The following is a 12,349-nucleotide window of genomic DNA, read 5'->3' as shown; positions in this document are numbered from 1 at the left end:
ATATTTTTTAAAAGATCACACTTTAAAAAAAAAAAAGAAAAAATGTTGAAAAGTAGTTTTCTTTTTATTATCTATTTTATACTGTACTTAATTTTTAATTTAATAGTTCTGTGAATCACTTTGTCTTGGTTTATATCCTGGCTCATCTCTGTACCTAAATTTCTTGATCTGTGAAGTGGTTCTTGTAAGAATCGAATGACATGATATATGACATGCTTAGAACCAGGCCTGGCCCGGGATAAGCCCTCAGTAAACATCTGTGTGGGAAGGAGTCTTTTACATGGAGGTCAGCTTAATTTGGGAGGAAATCAACTGATGGAAGTCACAGTGGATTCGTAGTATTTTCTATGTGAATGAATGAATGGGAAACAGGATAAGGGGAGGTTGCCTGGGTTACAGGAAAGACCATCTCAGTGTGTTGGGAAGCTGATTCTAATATAAAATACAGGACATATTAGAAAGGGTGATGTCAGGAATTCCCTGGTGGTCCAGTGGTTACAATCTGTGCTTTCACTGCCGGGACCAGGTTCGATCCCTGGTTGGGGGACTAAGACATTGCAAGCTGCACAGCATGGCCGGAAAAAAAAAAGGGGGTGATGTTTGTGACCATCCAGACCTGAGGTCCCATGGCCTGGAAAGGGCTCTAGTAACGGGGATAAAGGGAAAGGGACCTTGGACATACGTGGAGTGAGGAGGGAGGAATGAAGTCACCAGTGAGGATCTGTGACGAGGGAATCTGTGCATGTGTGGAGACCTGCCTGCGGGGACTAGGAAAGTTCAGGGCAGTAGGATCTGGGAATTGAGAGGAAGGGGTGAAGTAGAAGTATGTCAGACTGGTAGCACCTGTCCTGTTGATTTTCAAGTGATGATGGTGTTGGCATGGCTACAGTTGAGGGAGAAGCCACGTAGGTACATGACTCAGTAATAGAAGCTGCTGGCCATCGACAGACAGTGATGGAAACTGTGGGAACAGATGCTCATTTGAGGGGTTAAGTACAGAGGACAGGCACACAGGACAGCAGGTAAAGGACATGCTAGAAACCATAATGTAGAAGATGGAAGATTCAAAAGACGAATGCAAACCCAAGAGAGTTCCAAGGAGAAGAAAAGACCAACAGGGTTGCAAGTACCTCGCAGCTAAAGAAAAATGAATATATTTTCTTTTGGTCCAGAGAGGGCTGGGGTGACCTGAGGAAGTAAAATATTGCTGTCACGGACTACAAAACTGGATTTTAACCATTTAAAAGAGAGCCATGGGGCTTCCCTGGTGGTGCAGTGGTTGAGAGTCCGCCTGCCGATGCAGGGGACACGGGTTCGTGCCCCGGTCTGGGAAGATCCCACATGCCACGGAGCGGCTGGGCCCATGAGCCATGGCCACTGGGCCTGCGCGTCGGGAGCCTGTGCTCCGCAACGGGAGAGGCCACAACAGTGAGAGGCCCGCGTACTGCAAAAAAAAAAAAAAAAAAAAAAAAAAAGAGAGCCATGAACCAAAGTGTCTTTTCTCCCTGAGTTGCCACTAGCTGTTTCCAAGTAAAAGATTCACCAATGAACATATTATAACTGTGCAGCCTCCACCCACTGTTGAACTATTTAAATACCAGCTACTTTTAATAAGTATGAAAAAGCAACTGGAAACCCCGCTTGTCAAACTTAGTGCACTGCCTTATGAAGGACGCTTCTGTAAACAGAGAAAAAAAACATCATGTTATAAGTACATGATAATGATAAGGCTAAGATACACAGAAGCAATTTCCCATCAAAATAATAAGCGTACCTAGGATACTTAAATATTCCTCCTGGTCTTTATCAGGGGAATAATAGGTTTGCTGTACTCAGTTATATTGATTCAACATGAATGAATGTGTATGACAATATCTCTGTATATAAAAGAAAATTATTACAATTAATTGCCTCAAATTAAGTTTGGATTCTTCATATATTTGTAACTTGAACTTATTTAATATTATTAAATCAGTTATAGGTTCAGTGATTCAGGAGCTAGTTGTTGATAAATACATATTTGTTGAGTTTTAATATATTTGTGGATTAACCAGGTTTTCCTGGGCACTGTTTGATTCGGTGACACTTTTGTATTAGGTAAATTTTGAAAGTGGATGATAACTAATGTCATTCATTGTAGTTGCACTGTTTTGGTGGCTCAAATATAGCCATTGTGGAGATTTAATAAAAAAATAAATTCTGGATGTCTACTTCTCTAAGATAACAAATCCATAATCAAAAATCGGTTTTGCTCCAGATGGAATATTAGTAATACAAGGTGCATGGAATTCATATGTGAAGATTTCACATTTATACATCAAAATTTTTTGAGACCTTAACTTATGGCCAGATCAGATCACAGAGGGTTAAATGGCCATTCATAAGCTTCCACTGGCTCAGTGGAAAGGTATTATGGCTAGTAGCTAGGCCTATACATTTTTCTTGTATCATCTTTGAACTATATTGTAAAACCTCTCTTTATTTCCTCCTTTGCCTTGTGTAATCTTGAAGGATTTCTAAAAGATTCTGTATCCAGTTTTTGGGTACATAGGAGACTGTCATTCAAGAAGCATCCCAAATTGAGGCCACCAGATGTTCCCCCACTCCACAGTAAATCCGAGAACAAGCATAATTTGAATATTCTGCATATATTTACATATCAATGTCAAGAGTCCCTAACTCCAATTATGTAAAATAAAATTAATTAGTGCAGCCTGCTGCAAAACCCATATTCAAATCCAATATTCAGGGCAAGGCAGCCTGGAAATACCTAGCACATCTTAAAGGCAATTAGCTTGATTTCTTCTGGGAATAAAAGGGCCAGGCAGATGCACCTACCTTGGTGCATCAAGGAGAACAGACATAGAGGTAGGCGCTCGAACACGGGGAATCGGATCAAAGGCGATTGGTCCTGAGCTTCTGTGTTCTCTTTCCCAGTGAATGTTGCACACACGTACACAATCTGCAAACACGTTCTTCTCCTGTTCCCGCAAGGATTGAGTGGCACTCGCTGACCTTGGTTAGGTTTCTTGCTCCAGCCCCAAGGAGCAGCAGAGAGCAGAGCCAGCGTACCTTCCTGGTGATAGAACGACTGCATTTTCCTGACTCAGTGTCGCCATGGCTGTGTGCTGCCTGGAGGACCTTTACCCTCCCTCACCTGCCTTTAGAAATTCTCCTAATCATTCCTCAGCACCAGTTTGGTCTACTACGAACACCTTAGACTTTGTAGTCAGAGCTTCTTTTAAAACCTCAAGTTTGCTTTGGTGACCTTGGTTGCTGCCTCGAGACTGGACTTCCTCATGCTTGCATAAAAAGACAAGATGTTTCCTTTCTTCTACCAGTTGTAAAAAATTAAATATCATTGCTAAGTGCCCAAAACATAGTTCATATCCAGAAAATGTTAGCTCCTCTCCTTCCTTTAAGACTCAAGCCAGGGACTTCCCTGGTGGCGCAGTGATTAAGACCCCGAGCTCCCAATGCAGGGGGCCTGGGTTTGATCCCTGGTCAGGTAACTAGATCCCACATGCATGCTGCAACTAAGGAGCCTGTGAGACGCAACTAAGATCTGGCACAACCAAATAAATAAATATTTAAAAAAACAAAAAGATTCAATGCAGGTGTTAATCAAAGGAGAAGTCTCTGTGGGTGCAGGGGTGATCAGGCACTGCCTGCCTTTACAGTATCTCCTCCCACATTTTTGCACTTATATTTGCTACTTGTGTCCTGAGGGCCCAACGTGTAGCTGCTGGATTGTGGCTGGTGGTAGCGATGGCTAAAGGGAGGTGACATGTATAGCAAGATGGGGATGACTCAGAATTGTGAAAATCTAAGTGGAAAGCAGGCATTTCATCATACCCCTCTTCAGTATGCTTTGGGTTTACTTCAGGGTTGGTAGAAGAATTGATATAGTTACAAAATTCATAAAAGAAAAAAACGCTTTATTTAGAGTAGATTCTGCCCCATTCTCTCTGGCTCCCATCCACCATGGCAAGGACAAAATTGGGAGGTCAACCTGGGTCTATCCTATTGTTGGCAATAAATGTCTGTGAGTGTCACATTAAATTAACCCCAGGGGAAAATTCTGAGAAGGATCTGAGTAGTTCATCTGGATTGGTCAGCTGTGCTCTGGCACAGACCATCTTTAAGTGGAGACAGCTCTACGTATATGAACATAGACCTTCAAAAATTCCCTATTAATATGTGAACCCTAAGAGGCAAAGCTATTTTACCCCAGTTAATCTAGACCCCAGTGGTCTCTAAAGTAGCACACAGAATGTTTTATGACGTGCACAAGACGATCTGTTGGGTTGAGAGAAAAATATTGAAGTTTTTTTATTAACTTTTATCTCATCCTTTAAAAATTTCTAGCTGCATGTATTGATTATATACAGTACAATAGAACATGGGTGTAATTAACAAATGCCTAGGCACGCATGGGGGACTCTGTTTTTGTGGACTCTGTTTTTGTGATTAGCGTAAGGATGGGTTAGGGCACTAACACACTCTCCATTCCCTCTTCCAGACTGTGGTTTTGAACTTGCTCCCCAGAGCTAACTTCAGCATGCTCAAAAGGAAGCAGAGCTCCAGGGTGGAGGCCCAGCCGGTCACTGACTTTGGTCCTGATGAATCTTTGTCGGACAATGCAGACATACTCTGGATTAACAAGCCAGTAAGTTTCTTTTTGGAAGTGTGGAGAGGCCCACGCTGATATAAAGGAAATTTGATTCATTTCATTGAAAACTCATGTAGCTTTGGCTTTGAAATGTCTGAACTGCAGTAGAACGTGGATGAGTCTCGGAGTCTGGAGGTTGAGAACAATCCCGATGAAATAATGAGGTGCCGCTGTGAGTTGTTCACAGAGGAAGGCATGAGAGGTGGTCTGGCTCCCCCTTCTCCCTTCAGAGCCACGAAATGTAGAGTTAATACCACTTCTCAGATTGACCCAAAGCTGGAGACTGAGATGAGAAACCTGTTCGACCAGACTTCCTTTACTTACCTTCTCATGATGCAGGGACCTGAGGAGACAATCAGATGTTTGGAATTAAAGGTCTCCTTCTGAGTTGCACGGAAAGGTTAATGAGATAGTGGATAGTGTCTCTGAAGAATTTTGTCACCTCTCTGTCTAATTAAGCTGATGGGAACTTGAGGGGAAGCCTGGCTACACCAAGTGTCATTGTACATGAGACAGTCTAGCAGCCAGAGCTGGGGCGGAAGGCATAGTCACAGGGCTGGAAAGTTCAGCTCTAGGATCCTGAGTGGTATAAACTCCTTTCTCAAACCAGCAACAGGGGCTGAATTCAGGAAATGAACCGCTACTCTCGCAGTGCTTGCCTTTCCCTTGACCTTGACCATGATAAAGATGATCGGCCTTAGTCCCCCTGTCCTTTCCCGTCTAATCTGTCCTCAAGACTGCTTCTCGCCTGCTCACATTTCTTTCCACATTTCCGTGTCTGTTTCCGTCACCCTTCTGCTTTACGATCATTGAAACATCCCTTTTACCTACAGTGCAAATCAAAATGTGTTAGTATCACATGCAAAGCCCTTTATATTGTGGTTCTAACTTGTTCAGCAACTGCCCTTTCCTGCATCTACATACACTCTGTTCACTTGTCGGTGGCTTCCTGCTCCTCTGAGATGTTCGGCCAGTTCTCATTGTTTCCTTTGCCTGGAGACCCTTTCCCAGCAGCTCAGATGAGTCACATCACCCTCACCCATGAAGGCTCAGATGTGACCCCTGCCCCCATCCACTCTGAGTTTCCTCCTTTGACCCTTCCCCACCACAGATGGAATGAACCTCTTCTCTTTCCACTTATCCTACTTTATATGTAAGTAGAAATGATATTGTATATAAATATCTATGTTATGCACATCAGACTGAAAGTAGTGATGAGTCAAAACTGTGTTGTTTCCATTTGTGTGTCCTCAGAGCCCAGCATAATTTCTGACACATAGTAGGTCTTCCATTCATGTTTAGAGACTTTGAACAGAATAGACAATAAAGCAGTCGCTAACTTTTTCTTAGTATCCACCACATACAGAGCTTTCTGAGAACTTCTGAAGCAGGTAGTTTTATAGATATAGGCATGTAAACACTAGAATGATTAATGCTTAATGAGAATTCATTCTTTAAATTCACTACAGTTTTGTTGTGGGAGAACCCATCTTTTGAAACTCTTGGGTAATTAGATCCTTTGTGTTGGAGGCCCAGATGGGGCTAAATTTACACACTGATGTTTATTGAAGCACTTCCTAATTGCCATGAAAAGTACATCAACTTTTAAAGTTAATCATCAGTGACTTATATGGTATGGAATTAGCAGCATTATGTCTTCATGCAAATATTACAACTGTCATTAATATTATAACCCACTCACCAGCCTACAAGTGTCTGAGTCTCCTCAAAGTTCTGACAAGTTTTCTGTTTCTCATTGTGGGTGCTTGCTAGCTTGTGTAGCTGCAGAACCATCTACTATGAAACTAAAACATCTTTCAGGGGAGTATATTAAAGGATTAATGTGACTGCGTATATATACAGGACAGTCAATAAATAACACATTGAGGTTACGTTTAGGAACTGTGTACTAACTGATTAGCTAGTAATATAAATTGTGTGGGTTTAGCATGCAGATGCGTTAATATTTTTTTATCCTAGGTATTAGTTTTCATAATAAGACGTTATACGTGAGTAATTTTATGTCCTACACATATACAGATGTATACACACACATTTATCTTTTTAATTCCTACTTCTTTAGGTTGGGGTTAAGGAAAGTCTTCAAACAGCACGTGCACTGCCAGAATTGCACACAAACTTATTTTTTGGCATTTTAGGAGAGATATCTGGGCTAAATTTTTATAAAACATGTTCTCCAAAGTAAAGAGGAAAGTCCATTTATTATTAAGCTTTGAAAATATAGGATGAAAGCAGATTTTAAAATATATTTTTATACAAGCGTGTTTCATATAAGATAAAATAGAAAGAAAACCCTTCTTATGGAATATGTATCAATTTATTTTAAGAAGCATTTGAGGTCTACTAGGATAGGCCACTGTGCTAGATTCCAGGGAAGTTACAATAAATATGGTCCCCGTTTCTAGGTGCTCATAGTACATAAAAAACTATGAAAGTAGGGGCTTCCCGGGTGGCGCAGTGGTTGAGAGTCCACCTGCCAATGTAGGGGACACGGGTTCATGCCCCGGTCCGGGAAGATCCCACATGCCGCGGAGCGGCTGGGCCTGTGAGCCATGGCCGCTGAGCCTGCGCGTCTGGAGCCTGTGCTCCGCAGCGGGAGAGGCCACAACAGTGAGAGGCCCGCGTACCGAAAAAAAAAAAAAAAAACTATGAAAGTAATAGATATCACTTTTCTATCAATACATATATTGATTGAATCAGAATCTCCCTATATTATGGCCTTATGCCCTGGTAAGTATCAGAGCCATTGGGATAGCCTGACCTGGTTCACATCGAAGCTTTGGCTTTTATTAATGCAGGACCACAGACAAGCCCCTTAACCTTCCTGAGTCTTAGTGTTTTCATGTGAAAATTAGGCTGCTTTGAGAATTAAACGATGTAAACTACGTGAAAGTATTTAACACGTTGCAAGTATTTAACGTGTTAGTTTCCTTCTTCCTTTTCTCCCTACTGGTGAAATATTTCCATCTCGTTATTACGTTTTCCAAATAGCATGGTTCATAACGCAAGTTTAGGATATTTCGTGGCATCAAGATAGTAACTCTGGGCCATCTCTGCAGTGGGTCCATTCTCTGCTGCGCATCTGTGCCATCATCAGCGTCATTTCTGTCTGCATGAACACGCCCATGACCTTCGAACACTACCCTCCTCTGCAGTACGTGACGTTCACCCTGGACACTCTGTTGATGTTTCTGTACACGGCAGAGATGATAGCAAAAATGCACATCCGGGGGATTGTCAAGGTGAGTGTTTCCGTGTTATTTAAGCTAAAAACCAAAGTGCATTGAGAATCTAAACCAGTTTAATGCTTTCACGTTAATTTCAGTCAAACAAAACGTCTCTTTATTTTATCGATATTGAAGTCTTTTTAAAAAGGGTATAACTCCAGATGTTGGTGAAAATATAATACATTAACAATAATTAAAAAGTGAAGTCAATTGTATAAGGCACAAAGTCTTAGAATATCTGAGAAGGAGCTAGATGGCCCCACTGCTGACTTCGTGAAGGCCGGAGGAGGGTCTTTCATGCCACCTATGAGGTGAGCATGCCACCTAGCCCAAGGAGGCACCTGTTGGTTCATGGAACGCAGAATAAACGTCATGTGATCAATTTGCAGTGCGATGGTAATCAGCAGGATGTCATTCACCTGGGGCATTCTGAACGTATTAAGAGGGAAAAAGAAAGGACTTGAAATGGAAAGGAATTCCAGGACTGTAACACAAGGAATGTGTAACATGAAATTGGCACCATTGGGAGACAATAAATAAATAAATAAATAAAAAAGGAAAAGAAAGAAAAAGAAAAGGAAGAAAATTTCTGTCCTGGGATATCTCTTTCTTCTGTAACCCTAACCTTCACAGAGGGTTTTTATTTATTTATATTTTAACCTTCATTAAAAATATGTAGATGATGCTGTCTCTAAAGTATTTCAAATTGTACTATTTAGAGAGACAATGGTATAATGAAACAGCAGATTGGGTGTTAGGGTCTGACAAATGACAGATTTGACTCAAATCCTAGCCTTTTCTTTTACTGGCTGTATCAGCATCTCAAGTGAGGTAATTTTGATGAAGGAGGGCCTTATTTTGTATAAGGGTTTCAAGATTTTAACAAGATGATGCTTAAGATACAGTTATTGGGTCAATTTTTTTGCTTCTCTTTACAATAATTCATTGTGTGCTATCTATAAAAGAGGGGGTTCACAGTCAATGCACTACTTTTTTCACTTTTAACTTTTTAAAAACTTTTTATTATGGAACTTTAAAAATTTACAGGAAAGTAGAGATTATAGTTGTAATGAATCCTGTAACTCAGCGTCAACAGTTATCAGTATTTGCCCAGTTCTATTTAATTTTAAAGCAAATCTGAGAAATCAGATTATTTCAGAAACAACTCCTTATGCATTGCTGACTGACAAAATCTTTTTTTTACATATTGCATCTAGCGCAATTAACAATAATTCCTTAATGTAGGCTAATACCCCATCCGTATTCATAATTCCCCAGGTGTCTAAAATATTTTCTTTTACAGTTAGCTTCTTTGAATCAGGACTCAAAGAAGCTGTACAAAGTGTATTTGTTATATTTTAAAATCTCATTTAAGTCTCTTTAAATCCTTTAGGTCTCAGCCCCACATGCCCGGCAGAATGTTCTACAGTCTAGGTTTGGATAATTACTTCCTGGTGGCTCTATTTAATAGTTTCTGTTTACTCCATATTCCCTGAACCTTTTTGACTGTTGACCAGTGATGTACACAGGTGTCTCTTTCACCACGTGGTCACCACAAAACAGGTTGTCAAACTTTTGGATATTTGCCAATCTGTTGGGTGGCAAATGGTAACTTGGTGTGGTTTTAATTTGCATTTCCGTTTGACGAGTGAGGTTGAACCTGATCCTATGTATATAAAGGCCATTTTCAAGTTGTCATTATTTTTCACTCAAATTTTGGGCACTTTTTGTGTGTTAGGAATATTAGCCCTTTATGATGTGAGTTGAAGTTATTTTTCCCCATTTGTCATTGTCTTTGGCTCTGCCTGTGGTTATTGGTACCACACACACTTCTTCCTGTCCCAGATCATGGGCAATCTTTCCATTCTATCAAGTCTGCTCCTGCACCTTAAAGGACTGTTTTATAGTTTTCCTCATGTAGATTTTGCACATTTTTTGTTATATTTATGCTCTGATATATATATATATATATTTTTTGCTCTTGGTGTGGGGTCTTGTCTTTTATTATGTATTCTTACTGTTGTTCTTTTAAATGAAGGCTGTTGATTTCTGTATGTTAATATTATATCCTGCCACTTTACTAAATTTACTAAATTCGTGTATTGTTTATAGTAGTTTTTCCATTTATTCTTTTGTTATTTCCGTATCATCATATCGTATACAAATAAAGACAGGTTTGCCTTTTTCTTTCCGATTCTTATGCCTCTAATTGCTGCCACTTATTTAATTGGGCCAGCTAATAATACCTACAAAATTTTAAATAGTTTTAGAGACAGTGCACTTCTCTGCTTAGTTCCTGGCTTTATTTAGAACACCTCTAATGTTTCCTAATTAAGTAATCTGAAGGATTTGCGTTTGAAGTATGCATATTTTATCAAGTTAAGGGAATAAACATTAATTCCAACTTTCAAGAGTTGTATCTTGAATAGCTTTTAAATTTTGTTGAATGCTGATTTTTCTCCTTAGCTCTTGTAATAGCGTAGATTTCCTAATAATTGAACTATCCTTACATTCCCAGAAAAAACTCAGCTGGGTCATGACACAGTTCTGTTCTGTTTTAATCAGTTATTTCATTATATTTGTTATTATTTTCCTTGTGTAAATTTTGTCTAATCTTTGTCAGGTTTTGATGTTAGATTTTCTCTGTGTATGTGTGTGTGTGCACTTACATGCTCTAAAATAATCTGAGTAATCTTGAAATTATTTTAACTTGGAAAGTTTGTTAGAAATCCCTTGTGAAACTATCTGATTCTAGTGCTTTTTTGGTAGGACTCCCTCTTCTTTCTGTTTCTCCTAGGGAAATTGGTCTGTTTAGACTTGCTTGGTCTGTTGGGGGTCTGTTTGATGAAGTAAATTTTCTTATGAAATTATCCACTATTTAGTTTGTTTAATTTACTAACAGTGTATGTTTATTATGCACTGATTTCCAGCTAAAATATCTGTACAGCTCTTTGCCAAACAATGTGAAAACTTACTAAGAAAAGTGTAACCTGATGCTTAAAATAGAACACGATGCACACATATACTTTATTTGGGTTGGTAGACTCAAGTCCACGTCCCCGGAAAGGCTAATGAGAAGAGAGGGAAGAGGAGGTAGTGATACACTTAACGCTTATCAATTGTTAAGTATTTAGATAAACATTGCCAGCACAAGATTTAGCCCCCAAGAACAGCAGAGCTGCATGCACATCTTACCTCCTTGCAGGATTCACGGACAGCTTCAATGTTTCCACTGGCACGTGTACAGATTCGCTATAGTGGTTCTTCTAGTTACATAGTGATTTGGGGGCAAGTATTTTAGCAAATGTAAATAGCAAAGATTTGTGTAGTGAGAATTCAGGTAGTGAGAGATAGACCTTCAGTATTTTGTGAAAGTGCTGTAATAATGGTCTGAAACAGGTACAGGGGAAGGGGGCACAAAAAAATAGTGAAAAAAATCTGCTTGAAGATGTCAGTGAAGTCTTGAAGAAAGAGCAATGTGAAGTGATGTCTTGAGGTGAGGAGGTGTAGTCTATGGCGGGGTTATTGGCAAAGGGAAGTAAAGGGTTTCACAGAGAGAGAAAAGCAACGCTTTGAGACACACAGGCTTGGAACACCCTGGAGCCTTGGGGCACTCTGCGTAGTCAGGAGTAGCAGATGGGATGCTCAGGGAGCAGCTGGAAGGGACCCTGTGAAGGCAGCCCTGCTGCACCGTGGAGGGCCTTGCAGCCCTGCGAGGAGCTCAGGCTTCCTTCTGTGGTCAGTTAAGATGCGTGGGGCATACGAATCTGAGAGTGACACCCTCTGATTTGTATTTGAGAAGCTCACTGTGGAGATCACACGCCCCACACACGACAGGAGAGAGAAATTGGAGCACAGAGTCCTTCCAGCAGAAAATGTCCTTCAAATTTTTCATTAGAGGAATTTATGTGTTTAAAGGATTTCACATCTTTTATAACATTCCCCAAACTTGACTACATCTGCCAATTAATTCCTACTGCCCAATAATTTGTTTCTAATTGCCTCCCCCACTAACTCTTGTTCCAAGAAGCATTCTAGCTCACCAAATCCCTACAGGCATAAATAAAGCATTTGGGTGATACATGTTTGTGTTGCTGCAAAGCGTTCCATGTAGTGCAGACTGTGAATTCTTCAGACAATTCTCAGTTGTCTATTTTTCATCTGGCAATAGACCTGGCTAAAAGTAGCATGCATCCTCTGAGCACTGTTGAAGTAATAAATAATAATGCTAAGACACAGTGACAGATGGGCCCTGGGAACTCAGAACAATACACCATGTGCTTATGAAACTACACCCGTGCATATTTTTTTTTAACTGCAAACTATATCCCTATAAATGTCTTCAGGTAAATGTGTTTGGTTTCTCTGCTTGTTAAATCCTTGCATGGCAATTTAAGTTCCTCTCTTATACTGTATAATTGATTGGCAG

The 12,349-nt window shown here is 40.2% G+C and overlaps 1 protein-coding gene across 2 annotated transcripts in view; it reads left to right on the top strand.

The window, feature by feature from the left end:
• The first annotated feature begins 4,561 nt into the window (after positions 1-4,561).
• NALCN (sodium leak channel, non-selective) overlaps positions 4,562-12,349 on the top strand; it is a 277,231-nt gene continuing 269,443 nt past the window's right edge. For both annotated transcript variants that reach the window (XM_065895809.1, XM_065895808.1), the window contains exons 1-2: positions 4,562-4,669; positions 7,753-7,935. In XM_065895809.1, coding sequence (XP_065751881.1) covers positions 4,562-4,669; positions 7,753-7,935 — 291 coding nt within the window. The remainder of the gene's footprint in view (positions 4,670-7,752; positions 7,936-12,349) is intronic.

This window comes from Phocoena phocoena, chromosome 18 (genome assembly GCF_963924675.1).
Source record: "Phocoena phocoena chromosome 18, mPhoPho1.1, whole genome shotgun sequence".
NCBI lineage: Eukaryota > Metazoa > Chordata > Mammalia > Artiodactyla > Phocoenidae > Phocoena > Phocoena phocoena.
This window is presented reverse-complemented; position numbering and strand designations above follow the sequence as displayed.